Genomic DNA, 20,167 nt, shown 5'->3' with positions numbered 1-20,167 from the left:
CCCAATGTTCGTACTGTACCATTTCTTCCCTTTAAAATAACTTCTCATGAGACAAGTGTGAAAGATTTGTTTTTGTGACTCTTGATATGAATGGTTATGTTTTGTGATGATTTACAACCCTCTACTAGGTACAACCTTTTCACTAAGCAACCCTGTGGATAAGTAGAGTGTATAAGTGGAGTGAGGGTTATGTTGGGGAGAGCTGAGGAAAGTGAAATCATACAACCTTTGTCCCAAAAAATGAAGCCTACAATAAAAATCTTTTATATTCTGGAGATGTCATATTTTTGTTGTGTGAAAGGAAGCATCAAGTAATGGAGAATCAGCTGGAATATGAGATCAATCTCGAGTCCAAGATTTCTGTAACAGTCTTATGATAAAGAGTGGGATTTATGGAGTAGTGTCATTTAACAGTATTGTAACTAGTATTCCAGCTCCTTTTTGTAGCCCCCGCCTCAAAATAAACGTCTAACTCACACCAAACAGCACATTGCTGATCAGCTCCGTGGAAGAATGGGTTATGGTATCGTGCAGGCAGACTGGAAAAGTCCCAGCTTTGCTCTCAGCAAGTTTAGACATAGACTGTCTCAACTGGAAACTGAGTTATCCTCTGGATTGTGTTACTGTGGGTCCTGTTGAAAATTTGCATTTGTGAACAAAAAGGAGTTTGGGTTCAGCATTCTAATGCCACATGAGGATATCCATACTGATTAAAGAACTAAAACAAAGCTCAGAGCTTTGAAGACAAGCCCAACAGTTTACATTTCTATTGTGCCTTTTTGGAAAAAAATGTCCAGAGTGCTTCCCAGAAGTTTGAGATGTACTGACGAGCTACACAAAAGATAAGGAGGGTGATCAAAAGCTTGGGTTTTACAGAGGATAAGGAAATGAAAGGATGTTACAGAGTGAGACCAGGGTGGCTGAAGGCACAATAGCCAGTGGTAGTAAAGAGAAGGGGGATGTACAAGAGGTCAAAGCTGAGTCTTAGATGAGGTATTGTGAACTGAAAGAGGTTATGGAGAGTTTAATGGCATTGGCCTTGAAAAATTTAAACAAGGAACCAAACTCTTTACAGATGTTGTAGATAGAGTCCATGTTAATCAGCAATGGTGTGAAGTAAGAGTGGCAATACCATGGTACCTGATGGTATTCAAGGATGAAGAAAAAATAGCTGTTGCAGAATAAAGTTTACAGCACGGTATTTTGGCAGCTGATTCACAAGCATATGTTGTGAAAGGAGGAAATACTTAGAATGCCTTTCACAACCTTAAAATACTCATTTTACGGATAATTCGGTATTTTTGGAAATGTAATCATCTTTGTAATACTGTGTAGGGTGTTATAACGATATATTTCAAATAAATTTGGAAACTCAGACTCTTCCTCTGAAATTCCTATGTATTGTATCTTTATCCCTTTATTGAACTAATCTAGAGGCTAGAGTTACTACCCTGCCCTAACCACAGATGTTAGATTGATTAATTTTTTTGGATTGAATGGGCTGCAATGCCAGCTCTGTGGATGCCTGAAGAGATATGTAGTGCATTTTGAACTGGTTATAATTGTAATAATGTTCAACATATTGCATGAGGACGTTAGAGCATGTTCTAATATTGATTAGTCTCTCTTACCATAATTTCGAATAATTGTGCAATCCTTTTTAAGCATGTGACCTCACTAGCGTTTTGTCTACCTTGTGGACCCTTTAGCTTTACTTGCAACATTTTCTGTACCTGTTATATCGCTATTTGACAATAAATTCATCTGATAGAAATAGTTCTGCCAGAGTGTGGTTTTGCCAGTGTGGTTCGGGTGGGTTTAAACTAATGTGGCAGGAGGGTGGGGATCAAAACAATAAGTCAATAAGCATAGAGGCTGGGGACTAGCTTGGGGCCAGGACAAGGCTATCTAAGAGGAAGAGCATTCTGGGGGAGGATGACCTCAGTGAGCCTGGAGATCTGGAGTGCATCTGCTTCAATGCAAGGAGCATAATGGGCAAGACAGACAAACTTGGCCCCACAAATTGGGTTGAGCTTTTTGAGGAGGTGACAAAAATGATTGATGAGGGAAGGGCCATGGATGTCGTCTATATGGATTTTAGTAAAGCGTTTGACAAGGTCCTTCATGGCAGGATGGTGCAAAAGGTTAAATCTCTCAGGATAATAGGTGAGCTAGCTAGATGGGTGAAGAACTGGCTTGGCCATAGAAGACAGAGGGTAGCAGTGGAGGTGTCTTTTTCTGATTGGAGGTCTGTGACTAGTGGTGTTCCACAGGGCTCTGTACTGGGACCTCTGCTGTTTGTGATATATATAAATGATTTGGAAAAAGAAGTAGCTGGTGTGATCAGTAAGTTTGCGGATGTCACAAAGATTGCTGGAGTTGCGGATAGTGATGAACGTTGTCAGAGAATACAGCAGGATATAGATAGGCTGGAAAATTGGGCGGCGAAATGGCAGATGGAATTTAATCCAGATAAATGTGAAGTGATGCATTTCAGTAGATCTAATGTAGGGGGGAGCTATACAATAAATGGCAGAACCATCAGGGAGGATAGAGACACAGAGGGACCTGGGTGTGCAAGTCCACAGATCCTTAAAGGTGGCAGCACAGGTGGAGAGGGTGGTGAAAAAAACATTTGGCATGCTTGCCTTTATTGGATGGGGCATAGATTATAAAAGTTGGCATATGATGTTGCAGCTATATAGAACGTTGTTTTGGCCACATTTGGAATACTGCGTCCCGTTCTGGTCGCCACACTACCACAAGGACGTGGAGGTTTTGGAGAGAGTACAGAAAAGGTTTACCAGGATGTTGCCTGGTATGGAGGGTCTTAGCTATGAGGAGAGCTTGGGTAAACTGGGGTTGTTCTCCCTGGAAAGATGGAGGATGAGGGGTGACCTAATAGAGGTGTATAAAATTATGAAGGGCATGGGTAGGGTGAACAGTGGGAAGCTTTTTCCCATGTTGGAGGTGATGAACACAGGGACTCAAGTTCAAGGTGAGGGGGACAAGGTTCAACACAGATGTCAGAGGGGCGTATTTTACACAGGGTGGTGGGGGCCTGGAATGCACTGCCAAGCAAGGTGGTTGAGGCGGATATGCTGGGATCGTTTAAGACTTATCTAGATAGCCGCATGAAGAGATTGGGAATAGAGGGATACAAATGAATGGTCTAGTTGGGCACATGAGTCGCGCAGGCCTGTTCCTGTGCTGTATTGTTCTTTTGTAAAGTAAAACAAATCTAGTTAGCTTGCTTAAGAAAACTTTAATTTTAACATTTTTAACTTTTTTGTTAAAAACTTTTTTTTTGTTGAAGATCCTTTAATTAATGTAGGAGAATAATACATCAGAGAATTGTGGATGTTTCAAAACCTCAGTTTCTTCCACTACTAACTCTTTGGGTGTTTTGGACCAGCAGATTCCTAGTGACTTGTATGCATATATTTTCTTAATTATTTTGGTCATTGAGGGCTTATTCTTTATTCAGTGTATTTCCTCACACCGCATAAATTAGATTACAATCAGGCTTTATGACTAACTCCAGATTAGTTACATCTGCCCATAGTGATCTTATTTAGACACAAAAGATCACAGTAGGAATCAGCCTGTCCACAGTGCTGACTGCTAAGCCTCAATTCGATGAAAATGTACTCTCAGGTGTCCTGTTTTTCAAACATGGGACTTAAGCAGCTCAGTAAAGAAAGTAAATAAGCCATTTTAAATTTAATGATAGAAATAAATGAAGGTTACATTTGGTAGTTAAATAAAACTAAAATGATTGAAAATAAACTGGGAGGGCTGACAAGCTAAGTAGATTATTTAAGATATGTTTATTTATAATTTTCACCAAGTGCTTATTTTTTCATTTTAGGATCAAAATTGATAATAAAAGACTTCCTGGTTGGCTTTTCCTGAATGTCAGTCAAACTGTTGAACATAATCAGCTGCTAGCGAATATCTGCTTTTTATTGTTGACAAATTAAATTGAATATTTAAAACAAATAAAAGCTTATAAATAAATTATAAGCTCCCTTCACAAAGCATAATTCTAAAAGTAATTCTACATTCATAAATATCTACATGCACATGTCTTCTCCCCATGAAACTTCGATTAGCTGCCTATTGATGCTATTTGTGCATTGATGAGATGATAAGGTGTTAAGCAGGAAAAGCAATTACTTTCAATGTACCAGGATGTATGTTGCTCCTGACGCTTTATCATTTGAGTCTAATTTTGAATCCATCATTCAGAGGATATTTGTTGAGTTTAAACTAGATTAGTTATATCAAACGCTTGCTATCAGAAGGTTTAAGCATATGTTTTTTGTTAAATAGAGCAGAACAGAATTTCCTTCTGCTCTCAGATGTTAAAATCTTTCTAGTATTCCAGAATGCTGACACCTCCCCAGTGTGCGTAAGCCAGATCATTGTAAGAATCCAAAAACAGTAACTTTCTATCTTCAAAAAAAAATTCACTTCATCCAGATCCTGAAGATTTGCATTTGTAGTTTGCCTTGTTGGGTGTGGTGGTTCTTTTATGTGATCCGTACTTTTTTTGCTAAGTTGCTAGTGCTTCATATATTTTAGAAGGGATGATTCCTGACCACTCAAGTACAACTGCTTTAAAAATTTATATTACATTTTTGATTGCATATTATCAGGTTCTCCTTGACATCACAAAGGTTCAAGACTCCTTAGAAAAGATTGCTTCATGTAAAACAAGCAGCCCATGGTAAAAGCTAACCATTAAGGTGATAAAATGTAAAGTAACAAAATAAAAGCTCATTGTATAGGGGGTTGTATATTGGCATGGATTAAAGATTGGCTATTAGGAAACTAATTTGTTGGCATAAATGGGCCTTTTACTGGTTGGCAGGACTGACCATAAAACATAGGAGCAGAAGTAGACCCTTCTGTCAAGTCTGCTCCACCATTCAATGATGTCATGATTGATCTGGTAATCCTCAACTCCATTTTCCTGTGTTACTGGAAAAACCCTCAATTCCCTTACTGAGTCAAAACCTATCTATCACAGCCTTGAATATACTTAACAACACAGCCTCTACAGCTCTCTTCAGTAAATAATTCCACAGACTCTCTACTTTGAGAGAAGAATTTCCTCCCTATCTGTTTTAAATTGGCGACCCCTTTGAGATTATGCCTCTGATCCTAGACTCTCCCACAAGGGTAACAACCTCGCAGCATCTACTCTGACACGTCCCCTGAGAATCGTATATGTCTCAAAAAAAACAAATTTTTCTAAAATTCAGTGAATACAGGCCCAACCTACTTAAAATAAAAAAAATCCCTCCATACCTGGGATCAACCTAGTGAACTTCTCTGGACTGCCTCCAATGCCAGTATATCTTTCCTTAGATATGTGACAAGTGGCATGCCACGGATCAGTGCTGAGCCTTTTTACAATTTATATAAATGAAGGGATTGAAGGTACAGTTGCTAAATTTGCTGATGACACAAAAATAGGTAGGAAAGTAAATTGTGAAGAGAACCTAAGGAGGCTACAAAAGGACAGATGTAGGTTAAGTAAATGGGCAAAAATCTGGCAAATGAAGTATAATATGGACAAATGTGAAGTTGTCCATCTTGGCAGGAAGAATAAAAAAGAAACTTTTTGATTTATTATTGTCACATGTACTAGTATACAGTGAAAAATATTGTTCCCTGCGTGCTATACAGTCAAAGCGTACCATTCATAAAGAAGCAAAGGAGGGAGTGAAGAATATAGTGTTACAGTCATAGCTAGGGTGTAGAGAAAGATCAACTGAATGCATGGTAGGTCCATTCAAAAGTCTGATGGCAGCAGACTTATCTGAGTGGTATGAGATTGCAAAGCTCATGAGATGCCAAGGGTGTCCACGTGCATGAATTACAGAAGGCTAGTATATAGGTACAGCAAGTAATTTGGAAAGCTGATAGAATGTTATCATTTATTTAGTGGAATTGATTACAAAACTAGAAACAAAACTGTTTCAGTTGTACAGGGCATTGGTGAGGCCACATCTGGTGTATTGTGTACAGTACAGTACAGTACTAGCCTCCTGATCTAAGAAAAGATGTAAATGCATTAGAAACAGTTCAGAGAAGATTTACTTGACTAATACCAGGAATGAACAGGTTGCTTTTTGAGAAAGGATTGGAAAGGTTAGGTTTGTACTCACTAGAGTTTAGAAGAATAAGAAGCAACTTGGTCTTAACCTTTAAGATCTTGAGGCGTATTAATAGAGGTGGATGTGGAGAGGATGTTTCATTTTTTGGTAGAATCTTGAACTGGGGATTACTGTATAAAGTGTCACTTGTTTAAGATGGAGATGAGAGTTTTTTTTGAGGGTTGAGTGTGTGGAACTTCTTCACAAGGCAGTGGGAGACAAATCTTTGAATATTTTTAAGGCAGTGCTAGATCAATTTTTGATTAACAGGGTGAAAGGTTATCAGGGGTAGGCAGGAATGTGGCATTGAGGTTGCAATCAGATCAGCCATAATCTTATTGAATGATGGAGCGGGCTCATGGCGTTGATTGGCTTATTCCTGCACCTAATTCACTTGTTCATATGTAACAAGACGCAGGAGTAATATTAGAATAGATACTGTGTGATCCCTACACCAGAATTGAAAGATGTGTATGTTGAATAATCAATGAATTCTATGCTCCTTTAGGCTGAATGGGTTAAGTTGCTTTCAAAGTCTTGCGTTCTTTACTTTGAAGAGAATAGGTCAAATTTGCCTCCAGTTGAATAACATGCTACTCTGTTGTGGATCTGTGCTGATAGTTGTGGTCTGTTGACTGTTGGGCATGATAGTGATCACTTCAAAGAAACACTGCCTGAGAACAAGTTGATCTTTCCTGATAGTTGATGAACTGGCATTTTTTTAATTTCAGAAAGAGCTGACAGCCCTATAACTGGCACAGAGCCATTGGATATTGCATACATATAGCATGATAATATGCATTAGTATGCATCTAACCACTGTATAGGCTTTCCGTCAATATGAAAAAGCCTTTCAGCAATATCGCTTCTAATTGTCAACTATTTTATTAAAAAATGCAGATGTTTGACAAGAAAAGTACTGTTTGAGCAGAATGGGGAGAGTTAATGGTAAGATTTAGGCAAATGCTTGGCCAATTAATCCTGCTAATTCAATGTTAATTTAGTGCATGCTTTCCAGCCCTGTTACTAACCATTCATCACACAGCTTGCCTGCACTTATACTAATAATGCATGGGTAAAGCAGATTCTCAGACATCAGGGAAAATGCCTACATGTACACTGAATTATTTATACTGTTAAAAGCATCCAGCTAGGCTGTTCAGTGGCTAATGTACAAATGACAGCAGTTTGGTAGCTTTAATTTCTGTGTAATATCATTGTAACCAACTTTTATACCTTATAGGGTTATATTAGTGCTATGAACTATCCCAGTAGGAGGGTACCAAAATACTACAGTAAAATTATGATAGAGAGTCCATGATGTTTTATTTCCGGGGGAAAAGTTATATAGACTAGATTGTAAAATTCTAGGAATGTTTCCTCTTAGTTTATAAAGGTTAGATTTTCAATGTTGTGCACTACTCACTGAATTACCTTTGGTGCGTGTGTTTAAAGCCTTCGCCTTTGCTGTGATGGTGGAAGTTTCAGAAGGTTGGATTAGGGGGAGATTATTCTGGAATGGTATCCTGACTGCATGAGATATCGCTGATGTTTTGTGTTTGTTGCTAGATTTTGATTCTACTGTTCAAGAGCAGGACTCGAATGAATCTAAGTCTCCTGTGGAGTTGATGCCTGCTGCAGGCAACATGGAACTTAGAAAACACGAGCAGCAAGACATTGACGATGACTCAGAGAGTACTGCTTTGTGAAGAGACCCAACACTCTGCCATTTGCACCGCTAAACTGTCCTCTAAGAAGCTTGATTCTGCTGCTGTTCTAAGAATATGCCATCTGCAAAAGAAGTCAAGAAAATATCCCTCTTGGTTATTTTCTACTGGATGTGCTCATGTTGCATGGAATATAATTAACAGTTTCATCAGTGCCACTACCACAGTCTCATCAATGCCACTATGACCTAATCAATGCCACTATCATGGATTCATTAATGCCACTATTATGATCTCTGGACTGATCCTATGCTTTTTGCTTTTGGTTCAGACCGGAGATGCTTCCGAAAGACATTCACTTATTGCAGGTAACTATGATTACATGAAAATCTCTCTCTGGGATTTTGACTGGGTTAACAGCCAATCGTTTGGTTACAGTTGGGTAAACAGTGCCTTGTTCGATTGTCACCAAGTTTCTGGATGGAAACTCACTGTGGTTTTACATTTTTTCCCTTTTTTAAAAGTTATACTTTGAGCTGTATCCAGATTTTGTACATGTTAATTATTTCTGTGTTGAGCTCAACACTTATGAGAAAATGGTACTGGGCTGAGACTGAGTCTGCTCAATCTGTACATTTATATTTATCCTTGATGCAGTTTGCTTGTAAGATTAATGCTAAACTGATTGTAATCGGTTGGTAGTCACTTTGCTATGTTTTGTTTAATGTAAAGTGCATGTCTTGCCTTAGGTCTTGTTTTGCATACAAGGCAATTTTATAACTGATTAAATCTGAACAAATAATCTTACTGCTGTTTTCATTAAACTGAAAATCTGTTATGAATTATAAACATCTAAAAATGTGTATAAATTACATTTGTGTACTAAAAAGGAAATAAAATAAACCATTAAGCTGGTTGCTTCTGGACATGTGCCTGATGTTCATGGCACTTTTTAAAAAAGATTGACACACCCAGGTGAAGGACTAAGATTCATATTTTCAGACAGCAACTAAACTGAAAGGGCAGAAGAGGATACAAAATAAGCGGTGAATAGGTCATGCCAAATTTGGATTTGGAAAACCCTGAAAACTATTGAAGGTAAGGAGTTCCATAGTTTTAAGGTTCTGGGGAAAACAATGTTATGATACAAGTAATCTTCATTTCAACATATTGAGGATGCAGTGAGAAAGCGCGTGGGGGTCCATATATTTCTTGATTGAGAAACAAGACAGAAGAGTTCTGAAGTGCATTGACTGCAGTAGTCTCAATAGTTATGAAAAGTTATCCTGAGAGAGAATCTTTTCGACAGCAAGTTGTGTATAATATTAGAAAAGTTTCCCAGATGTGACAGCAGTACTCAAATCTTGGATAGGCCAACTTTGTTCATATATTGGAAAACAATTATTTATTAGGTGCGTAAGTGGAAGTTACTGATGCAATTAGTGCACAAGCAGCAGAGAGAAGAGAAAGGGTGTGCAGAGGGAGGAGGTCCAACACACCAAGAATCTTTGGGAAGCATGACTTCACCTCAGCCAGGAGCTGTCTGGTAGATAGGTGTTTGTATTTTGCCAGGCAGATGGTGACTGAACTGTATTACATCCTGCCACACAACAGAGTGAGGATGGTTTTGTCATTGACCATCAGGATCACCCAGTTCATTCTATGCTCATGGTTCCTTCATGGTGGGAGCAGGTGACATAAGCAGCATACCTCATTTTGTGATCCATCACAACATCAGTAATCTGACAGAGGCTGTGTATGAGGGCATTTCATGGTGTTGTCATTGACCAGAAAGAAGAGAGAGCCCATAGCTAGCAGCATTGTCAGTGATACAGGGTACAATTGACTCCATGCGTGGCTCAGTGGGTCCCTCATGTTAATAAGGAGGTATACCTGACCTGCAAGGGCTTCCAGACTATTGACATCCGATTGGTACATGATTGTCAGTGACTACCTGCTATGCTAGCAGCAGTCAAGATGTATTCATTCTGTGCCAGTTAGCCATAACCACTATTTTTCGTCAATTACGAAGACTTATGGAGCAATGAGGGATACTTACTTTATGCCATGATTCATGACCCCTTTTACCATCCAAATCCAGATGTACAATATTGAGAACCAATGTGCAAACAATCAGCATCCTGAAACAGTGATCCTGCTGCCTGAACTGTTCATGTGTGCTGGTAGTACTCTCCAGTGCTCCCTGGAGCATGTTTCCAAATTTGTGGTGGTCTGCTGCATCCTCTCAGCTTTGCTGTCGTGAGCATACAGCCCTTGCCACCAGCCTTTGGAGGCTGCCTCAGGAGAAGGTATCTGGAATGTCTCTACTATGGACATGTTATCAACTCGTGGATACTCAAACTCCAGTTCCCCTGAAATGTCATACACTCGGCAAAATTGCTCCAAATTTCCCACCTTTCAATGCATGTGCTCTGTACCATCACAGCATCCTCATGTTAGAAAACTTGAAATAAAAACTACAATAAATTATTCCATAACTTTATTGGAAGTGTCTTGGATAAAGTTATGGAATAACTTTATTGGAAGTGTCTTGGATAAAGCATGCAAAACTGAACTATTCATCCTAGTGCATTCCTTTTGTACCTGACTTATGGATGTCTTCTCCTATGCAGTGTTGTCCCATGGAAAGCTGTTGACTTTCATTAGGGGAAATAGCAGGTGGCTTTGCCCAAGACTTCAAACAGCTCTTGTGAACCTGGCTTTGGACTACTTGATGTCAGTATAGGTGACAGCAATCTCAGCTGACTTGTTGAGAGGCAACAATGAGGGTGTAAAGAGAGCAGCAGTGGTTGAAATATGAATTATGTCCTCTTTTGAGAAGGCAGGAGATACATTCATCATGGAACCACTTTCATTGCCTGAGGCATCTCAACAATCCCAATAAACTGTTGAAGGATGAATTGCTAGACTGCTGAAGGAATCTGTGTAGCCATGATGGCAGCAGTCTGAGCTTGCATTGATCTCATGATTACAGTCTTTTTCAGTGGAAGCTGGGCCATCACCCACAAGTGCTACCATGGAGCTGCTCACCACTTGCTCATTGAAAAGAATCGTCACCAAATAGTAGACCCGTTGGTAGTTATTTTCCAAAATTCTTTGGACTCTGGAATAGTTCCTACAGATTGGACGGTGGCTAATGTAATCCTGCTATTCAAAAGGGAGGCAGATAGAAAATGGAACTGTAGATCAGTGAACCTAACGTCACTAGTGGGGAAGTTGCTAGAGGCTATTATCAAGGATTTCATAACTTGGCATGCGGACAAAGTCAGCATGGATTTACAGAAGGAAATCATGCTTGACGAATCTATTGGAATTTTATTGATGTAACTAGTCGAATTGAATATCCTGACCAGTGAATGTGGTTTATTTAGACTTTCAGAAGGCTTTTGACAAGGTCACACATACCAGACTGCTATGTAAAATAAAGCACATGGGATTGCAGGTAATGTCTTGAGATGGATAGAAAGTTGGTTTGCAGATAGGAAACAAAAGAGTTGGCATAAATGCATCTTCTTCTGCTTGGTAGTCGGTGACTAGTGTGGTTCTGCTGGGATCTGTGCTAGCACCCCAACTGTTCACATTATATATAAATGATTTGGAAGAGTGAACTAAATATATTAAGATTTGCATATGTTACAAAGTCGGGTGGGAGTGTGAGCTGTGAGGAGGATGCAGAGATGCACCAATGTGATTTGGACAGGCTGAGTGGGTGGGCATCTGTACAGCAGATGCCGTATAATAGGGACAGTTGAGAGGTGGATACTCAACAAGACCTTGGAGTCCTTGTGCATCAGTCACTGAAAGTAAGCGCACAGGTACAGCAGGCAGTAAAAAAGGCAAATGATATGTTGGCCTTCATAGCAAGAGGATTTGAGTATAGTATTGAGTATTGCTGCAATTGTACAGGGCTTTGGTGAGGCCACACCTGGAGTATTGTGTGCAGTTTTGGTGTCCTTATCTGAGGAAGGTTGTCCTTGCTATAGAGGGAGTATAGCTAAGGTTCACCAGGCTGATTCCTAGGATGGCAGGTCTGTCATATCAGGAGAGATTAAGTCAGTTCAGATTATAATTCACTGAAGTTTAAAGCGAGAGGATCTCAAAAACATAAAATTCTAACAGGTTAAACAGGGTAGATGCAGAAAGAATGTTCCCAATAGTGCAGGGAGTCCAGAACTAGGGGTCATAGTTTGAGGATAAGGGATAAACCTTTTAGAACTGAGGTGAGGAGAAATTTCTTCACCCAAAGGGTGGTAAATGTGTGGAATTCATGATTACAGAATGCAGCTGAGGCCAAAACATCTGATTTCAAAAAGATTTTTGATATCGCTCTTGGGATAAAAAGGGATATGAGAGGAAGTGGTTGGGGAGGGGGGGAAATCAGGATATTGAATTTGATGATCAGCTATGATCCAAATGAATGGCGGAGAGCTCACAGGGCTGAATGGCCTACCCCTTTTAGTTTCTATCTTTGTATGAAAGTTCTGTACCAATTTTGAACCGGAGTTATCCATGTTCCTTGACAACGACATGGTTCTGTGGTAGGCCTGCCAATGTGGCAAGCATTTTTAGTTGCATGCAAATCAGTGTTTTTCCATATACTACCCCATCAATGTATTCATCTGATTTCTCGGCAACAGAATTCATCTGCAACCGTATCCTCTGATGAGTTGGCACATACTTTTCCCTTGGATAGCTGCAGCCCACTCATGATTCATCATAAATCTCTCTAAAGTACTTGCAGTGTCAATAGCTGACTAGGTGACCACTTTTGTGTATAAGTAACTAGAATGGAGAAAGGGGGAGGGTGGGGGTGGAAGACCAGATGTTCACTGCTGCACCATCTGGTGGTTGCACTTCATGCCTGATAACAGGATAAGGCTGAGAACAAATTTCAGAAGGGACATAAGGCAGGAAAATGCTGTCATCCTGTATATGCTCAGTGATGCAGGCATGCTGTCTTGGGTCTATGTTCTGCTTTAACTCATCCCACTTTCTCCAAATCAAAGGAATAGTAATAGGTACCTACATGGGTCCTAGCTACACTTGTCTTTTTATGGGGTATGTGGAACATGTCTAGAGCTGCAGCGTTTGAGGGCCTGGGTCAGGCAATTAGACCTGCGTTTAGAGGATGCATTTCTGGTCAGGGAGAACGAGGTGATAATGGCTATGAACCATGGTCAAGTGGAGGTCCCAGGGCCCGGAGGACGGGACGGGTGGGTAACTGTTAGGAAGGGGAAGAAGAAGAATAGTCCTGGTCCAAAGACTACCCCAGTGGCCCCCCAAAAGGCATTGACAGGGGTACAAAAGGTAAGATAGAACCAGAATGCCTCAGAGGGAAGGAAAGGGGCTGGCAATGAGATAGTGGTGGGGGATGGGAGGGTTAAAGGAATTGATAGGCGGTTCTGTGGGCAAAAGCGTGACTCCAGGATGGTAGTCTGCCTCCCTGGAGCAGGGGTACAGGATGTATCAGAGAGGATAGAGGGAATTTTGAAGGGTGAAGAGAACCAGGCTGAAGTAATTATACACATAGGAGAGGACGTAGGAAGGCAGAGCACGGGGGATGTACGTAGGCAATTCAGGGAGTTGGGGGCCAAGCTGAAGAGCAGGGCCTCCAGGGTGGCATTTTCTGGGCTGCTGCCTAGCACCAGCAGGGCTAGGAATAATGAGATCATGCAGCTGAATGCATGGCTGAGGGATTGGTGCAAGGTAGAGGGCTTTACTTTTGTCGATTACTGGGAAGTATTTATGAGAGAAGGGCACCTATACAGGAGGGATGGGGAACATTTGAATGGGAGGGGGACAAATATCTTAGCTGGGAGGTTAGCTGGAGTGTTTCGGCAGGGTTTAAACTAATGGGGGGGGGGTGGGGATGAGACTGATAGCTCATTAGGTACTGGGATTGGGAGCGAGTTGGGTGACAGGGTAGGTTTGGTTGAAAGGAAAATTATCTGGGGGAAGGAGGATCCGAGTGGGCCTGGAGGGTTGGATTGCGTCTGTTTTAATGCGAGGAGTGTAATGGGTAAAATGGATGAGCTTAGGGCCTTGATGTTCGTGAGGAATTTAGATGTGGTGGTAGTGACAGAGACATGTTTAAAGGGCAAGACTGGCAGCTGAATTTTCCTGGGTATAAGTGTTTTAGGTGTGGCAGAGGAGAGTTGGAGAGGCGGTGGGCATGGCATTGTTAGTTAAGGAGCACATCACAGCAGTGTAGAAGGAGGATAATATGGAGGAGTTAGGGATTGAGTCACTGTGGGTAGAGTTGAGGAATAGGAAGGGAGCGATTACAATGCTAGGGGTGTACTATAGGCCACCCAACAGCCCAAGGGCAGTGGAGGAAGGCACATGTAAAGACATTTTAGATAGGCGCAGAAAGAATAGGGTTGTTGTAATGGGTGACTTTAATCTTCCCGGAATGGATTGGAAGGTGCCTAGAGCTGGGGGTTCGGATAGGAAGGAATTTGTAAAATGTGTGATGGAAGGTCCTTGGAGCAGTACGTAACTAGCCGGACTAGGGAGGGGGCTATACTGGATTTAGTTTTGGGTAATGAGCCGGGTCAGGTGGTTGTGGTTGCAGTAGGCGAACATGTGGCTAACAGTGACCACAAGTCTGTCTACTTTAGGATAAAAATGGAAAAGGATGAGTGCTGTCTGAAGAGGAGGGTGCTGAACTGGGGGAAGGCAAGCTATAGCCGGATTAGGAAGGAGCTGATGGAAACTGATTGGGAGAGGTTGTTAGCAGGTAAGTCCACGGTTGGCAAGTGGGAGGCTTTCGAGGGAAAACTGAAAAAGTTGCAGGAAAGACGTGCCGGTAAAGAGGAAGAATGGGAAAGGCAGGATTAGAGCGCTGTGGATTACAGGGAATATTGAGGACTTGGTCAGGTAGAAGAGACAGGCATATGTTAGGTCTAAGCAACTGGGAATGGAGAGAGCATTGGAGGAATATAGAGAGAGCAGGAGGGAGCTCAAATGGGGAGTTAGAAGGGTGAAAAGGGGGCATGAAATTGCTTTGGCTGATAGGATTAAGGAAAATCCAAAGGCATTTTACTCACATTAGGAACAAAAGGGTGGTTCGAGGGAAAATCAGACCTCTCAGGGACAAAGGAGATGAACTGTGCATAGAGTCTGAGGGAATGGGGGAGATCCTGAATGAATACTTTGCATCGGTATTCACGAAGGAGAGGGGCTTGGTGTCTTGTAATGTCTTGGAGGGAGCTGTAGACCAGTTGAAGGAAATATCCATTACGAGGGACGAAATGTTAGGGTTTTTAGGCAACATAAAAACTGATAAAGCTTTGGGGCCTGATGGCATTTATCCCAGGCTGCTTAGGGAGGTGAGAGATGAAATTGTTGGGCTTCTGACGCAAATCTTTGTCTCTTTGGACACAGGTGAGGTCCCTGAGGACTGGAGGATAGCTAATTTGGTACCGCTGTTTAAAAAGGGCAGAAGGGATAACCCTGGTAATTATAAGCACATAAGAACATAAGAAATAGGAGCAGGAGTAGGCCATCTAGCCCTTCAAGCCTGCCCCACCATTCAATAAGATCATGGCTGATCTGTCGTGGCTCAGTTCCACATTCCCGCCCTCTCCCCATAACCCTTAATCCCCTCGCTTATCAAAAACCCATCAACCTGCATCTTAAAAATATTTAGCGAGGCAGCCTCCACCACCTCAACAGGCAGAGAATTCCAGAGATTCACCACCCTTTGAGTGAAGAAGTTCCTCCTCAACTCTGTTCTAAACCGCCCCGCCCCCTTTATCTTGAGGCTGTGCCCCCTAGTCCTACTGTCTTTTCTGAGCGGGAAGAGCCTCTCCACTTCTATCCTATCCATCCCATTCATCATCTTATATGTCTCAATGAGATCTCCCCTCATTCTTCTAAACTCTAACGAGTACAAGCCTAGTTTATTCAGCCTCTCCTCATAGCTCAACCCCCTCAACTCTGGTATTAGCCTAGTAAACCTCCTCTGCACTCCCTCCAAGGCCAAAATATCCTTGCGTAAGTACGGCGACCAAAACTGCACGCAGTACTCCAGCTGCGGCCTCGCCAATGCCCTATACAGCCACAGCAAGACCTCCGTACTTTTATATTCAATCCCCCTTGCTATGAAGGCCAGCATCCCATTAGCCTTCCTGACCACCTGCAGGCTGGGTTTTTGCGACTCATGCACAAGGACCCCGAGGTCCCTCTGCACTGTCGCCTGCTGCAGTTTTTTGCCACGTAAGTACTAGTCCTTCCTACTACTATTCCTACCAAAGTGGACCACCTCGCACTTACCAACATTAAATTCCATTTGCCATTTCCTGGCCCATTCGCCCAGCCTATCTAGATCCTTCTGCAGACTCTCCACACCCTCCACGCAATTTGCCGTTCCACCAATCTTGGTGTCATCGGCAAATTTCGACACCATACACTCGGTTCCCTCCTCCAGATCATCTATATAAATGGTAAATAGCTGAGGCCCCAGCACCGACCCCCTGGGGCACTCCACTAGTCACCGACCGCCAATCTGAATAGCACCCATTAACCCCCACACTCTGCCTCCTATTTGACAACCAATCCTCTATCCACGCTAACACCCTACTCCCAACTCCATGTCCCCTTATCTTCTGCAATAACCTCTTGTGAGGTACCTTGTCAAACGCCTTCTGAAAATCAAGAAAGACCACATCCACCGGCTCTCCTCTCTCCATCGTCCTAGACACGTCCTCATAGAACTCCAATAAATTTATCAAGCACAACTTCCCCTTAACGAAACCGTGCTGCGTCTGCTCTATCAAGCAATTCCCCTCAAGATGCCTCACTATTTCCTCCTTGATGACGGATTCTAACATTTTACCTACAACAGACATTAAACTAACCAGCCTATAATTCCCTGCCTTTTGCCTGGCACCCTTAAACAACGGCGTAACATTAGCCACTTTCCAATCTTCCGGCACTTCCCCGGAATCCAGCGACATCTGGAAAATAACCACCAAGACATCCACTATCACCTCCGCCGTTTCTTTCAGAACCCTTGGATGCATTCCATCCGGTCCTGGGGACTTGTCCACAATCAGTCCCTTCAGTCTGTCGAGCACCGCCTCTCTAGTAACAATAATGTCATTGAGACCCTCCAGTCCTACCACCTTTCCATCGCTAACAGCTGGCAAATTATTCACGTCTTCTTCCGTGAAGACCGAAACAAAGAAGTTATTCAAGACCCCAGCCATTTCCCCATCCCCTACCACTAAGTCCCCCCTCTCATCCTCTAAGGGTCCAACATTCACCCTAGCCAGCCTCTTCCTTTTTATATATTTATAAAAACTCTTGCTATCCTTTTTTATATTAAGCGCTAGCTCAGCTTCATAGTTTCTCCTACCCTTCTTTATCAACTTCTTTGTCAATCTCTGTTGACATTTAAACCTCTCCCAATCCTCTTCTCGCCCACTACTCTTAGCTACTCTAAACGCCTCCGCTTTTAATTTAACACTTTCCTTCACCTCTTTCGTTATCCACGGCTTATTACCTCTCCTCCTACGGTCCTTTTTGACCATCGGAATAAATTTCTGCTGAGCACCAAGAAAGATCTCCTTAAAGATCCTCCACTGCTCCTCAGCAGACCTACCTTCCAACGCGCTCCCCCAGGCAACATTTGCCAATTCTTCTCTCATCCTACCGTACTCCCCTCTGTTCAATTATAGGCTGGTGAGTTTGATGACAGTGGTAGGAAAGTTGTTGGAAAATGTTCTTAGGGATAGGATGTATAAGCATTTGGAGCGTTGCGATCTGATTAGGGATATGCAGCATAGCTTTGTTCAGGGGAGGTCTTGCCTTACAAATCTGGTAGAATTTTTTGAGAAGATGACAAAAACGGTTGACAAAGGACGAGTCATTGATGTCAACTATATGGATTTCAGTAAGGCGTTTGACAAAGTCCCTCACGGCAGGCTGGTAGAAAAGGTTAAGGCTCATGGGATACAGGAACAGGTATCTAGATGGATTGAAAACTGGCTAGGCGACAGGAGACAGAGTAGTAGTGGAAGGGTCCTTTTCTAACTGGAGATCTGTCATCAGTGGTGTGCCGCAGGACTCAGTACTGGGACCTCTTCTATTCGTAATTATATATAAATGACTTGGAAGTGGGCGTACGTGGTGTGATCAGCAAGTTTGCACATGACACAAAGATGGCAGGATTGGTGGATAGTGAGGAGGAGTGTCAAGTGACATAGCAGATATAGATAGGCTGGTATATTGGGCAGATAAATGGCAGATGGAATTTAATCCTGATAAATGCGAGGTGATGCATTTTGGAAGGAATAATGTAGGGAGGAGTTACATGATAAAGGGTAGACCTATTAAGAGTATAGAAATGCAGAGGGACCTGGGAGTGCAAGTGCACAAGTCTCTGAAGGTGGCAACTCAGGTGGAGAAGGTTGCGAAGAAAGCTTACGGTATGCTAGCCTTTATAGGAAGGGGTATAGAGTATAAGAGCTAGCGTCTAATGCTACAGTTGTACAGGACATTGGTTAGACTGCATTTGGAGTACTGCATCCAGTTCTGGTCATCTTATTACCGGAAGGACGTGGAGACCCTGGAGAGAGTGCAGAGGAGGTTTACCAGGATGCTGCCTGGTATGGAAGGACTGGGTTATGAAGATTGGGTAAACTGGGGCTCTTTTCCTTAGAATGACAGAGATTAAGGGGGGAATCTGATAGCGGTATATAAAATAATGAAGGGTATAGGTAAACAGTGGCAGGCTTTTTCCTAGATTGGAGACAAATATCACGAGGGGCCACGAGCTTAGGGTGAGGGGAGAAATATAATTTGGATGCTAGAGGGAGGTTTTTCATACATAGGTTCGTGGGGGTATGGAATGCACTACCAAGTAAGGTGGTGGAGGCAGGCACACTGGACTTGTTTAAGGTTTACTTGGATAGACACATGAGCAAAACAGGGATGGAGGGTTAGAGGAGACGGTTTTAAATAAGGGTCATAGCCTCGGGACGTTCCTAGAAATCTAATGCTACATGTGTTGATGTTTTGTCTCTTTTACTCCACAGGTGTGTCGGTCCACCTTGTCGTCGAACGAGGGCCATGCACACGGTGGGTCATGTGAGGGCTGCTCTTGGATGTTTCGAGAGTGGCCTAGTACTTTGCGTCATTTGTGTATGCTTAAAAGTGGACCAGCAGATGCGCACCACAACAGCTCAGTGACTATCACTGCTAGCTGTGCAGATACATGGATTTGGCCAGTTGTCTGTGGGAGTTTGCGCATTCTCCCTGTGGTTGCGTGGGTTTCCTCCGGGTGCTCCGGTTTCCTCCCACTCCCAAAGATGTGCTCTTAGGCTGATTGGTGCAACAAATTGTCCCTAAGTTATTCTCCCCTGAATCTGGTTTCCAATGGGGTACCGTAAGCATAGACATGGGTCAAGGGAGGTGTAGGAAAAATACATTGTCAAGATGGCGGCGCGGGCTCGTTGGGCCGAAGGGCCTGTTTCCCGAGCTGTGTTGTTCTTTGTACCCAGGTCCCCTCCCACAACTCCTTTTACCAGTACATCGATGACTATTTTGGTGCCGCTTCGTGCTCTTATCCAGACCTTGAAAAATTCATCAACTTCACTTCCAGTTTCCACTCCTCCATCGCCTTCAGACACTTCACTTCCTTGAGCTTTCTGTCTCCATTTCTGGCAATAGGCTATCTACCAATATCCACTACAAGCCCACTGACTCCCACAGCTGTCTGGACTATAGCTCTTTACACCCTACATCCGAGAAGCACTCCATCCCTTTCTCTCACCCCCTTCACCTCCATTGCATTTGTTCCAATGGTGCCACCTTCAAAAGTGGGGCTTCTAATATGTGCTCCTTTCTCCTCAACCGTGGATTCCCATCTACAAAGTCAGCAGGGGCCTCAAGTGGGTGGTCCATCTCCTGCGCTACGGCCCTCACCCTCCCTCCCAGAACAAGGATAGAATTTCATGTTCTTATATTTCACCCCACCAGCCTCCGCATGCAAAGCATAATTTCCACACCCCCCCCAACCCCGCCATTTTCACCAGTTCCAGTGTGATATCATCACCATACACATCTTTCCTTCACTCCCTCTGTCAGCATTCCGTAGAGACCATTCCCTCCAAGATAACCGAGTCCACTCCTCCACTATACCCAACACCTTTCCTGTCACTCATGGCACCTTCCCATGCAATTGCAGAAGGTGTAACACCTGTCCCTTTACCTCTTCTATACTCATCATCCAAGGTCCAAAATATTCATTCCAGGTTAAGCAGTGTTTTGCTTGCACCTCTTTCAATTTGGTGTATTGCATTCGCT

General features: G+C 42.7%; 1 protein-coding gene across 6 annotated transcripts in view; it reads left to right on the top strand.

Moving 5' to 3' along the window:
• arhgap17a (Rho GTPase activating protein 17a) overlaps nucleotides 1–8,749 on the top strand; it is a 156,062-nt gene extending 147,313 nt beyond the window's left edge. For 3 of the 6 annotated variants that reach the window (XM_080206524.1, XM_080206525.1, XM_080206529.1), the window contains one exon: nucleotides 7,737–8,749. In XM_080206524.1, the coding sequence (XP_080062650.1) occupies nucleotides 7,737–7,876 (140 nt within the window). In that variant the 3' untranslated portion in view covers nucleotides 7,877–8,749. Of the gene's footprint in view, nucleotides 1–7,067; nucleotides 7,116–7,736 lie in introns of all 6 variants that reach the window. The other 3 variants (XM_080206526.1, XM_080206528.1, XM_080206527.1) reach the window with 3 other exon arrangements.
• The last annotated feature ends 11,418 nt before the right edge of the window (nucleotides 8,750–20,167 follow it).

Source organism: Carcharhinus amblyrhynchos, chromosome 18 (assembly GCF_965287045.1).
Source record: "Carcharhinus amblyrhynchos chromosome 18, sCarAmb.v2.hapA, whole genome shotgun sequence".
Taxonomy (NCBI): domain Eukaryota; kingdom Metazoa; phylum Chordata; class Chondrichthyes; order Carcharhiniformes; family Carcharhinidae; genus Carcharhinus; species Carcharhinus amblyrhynchos.
Note: the sequence above shows the minus strand (reverse complement) of the source record. Positions and strands in the feature narration are given on the sequence as shown.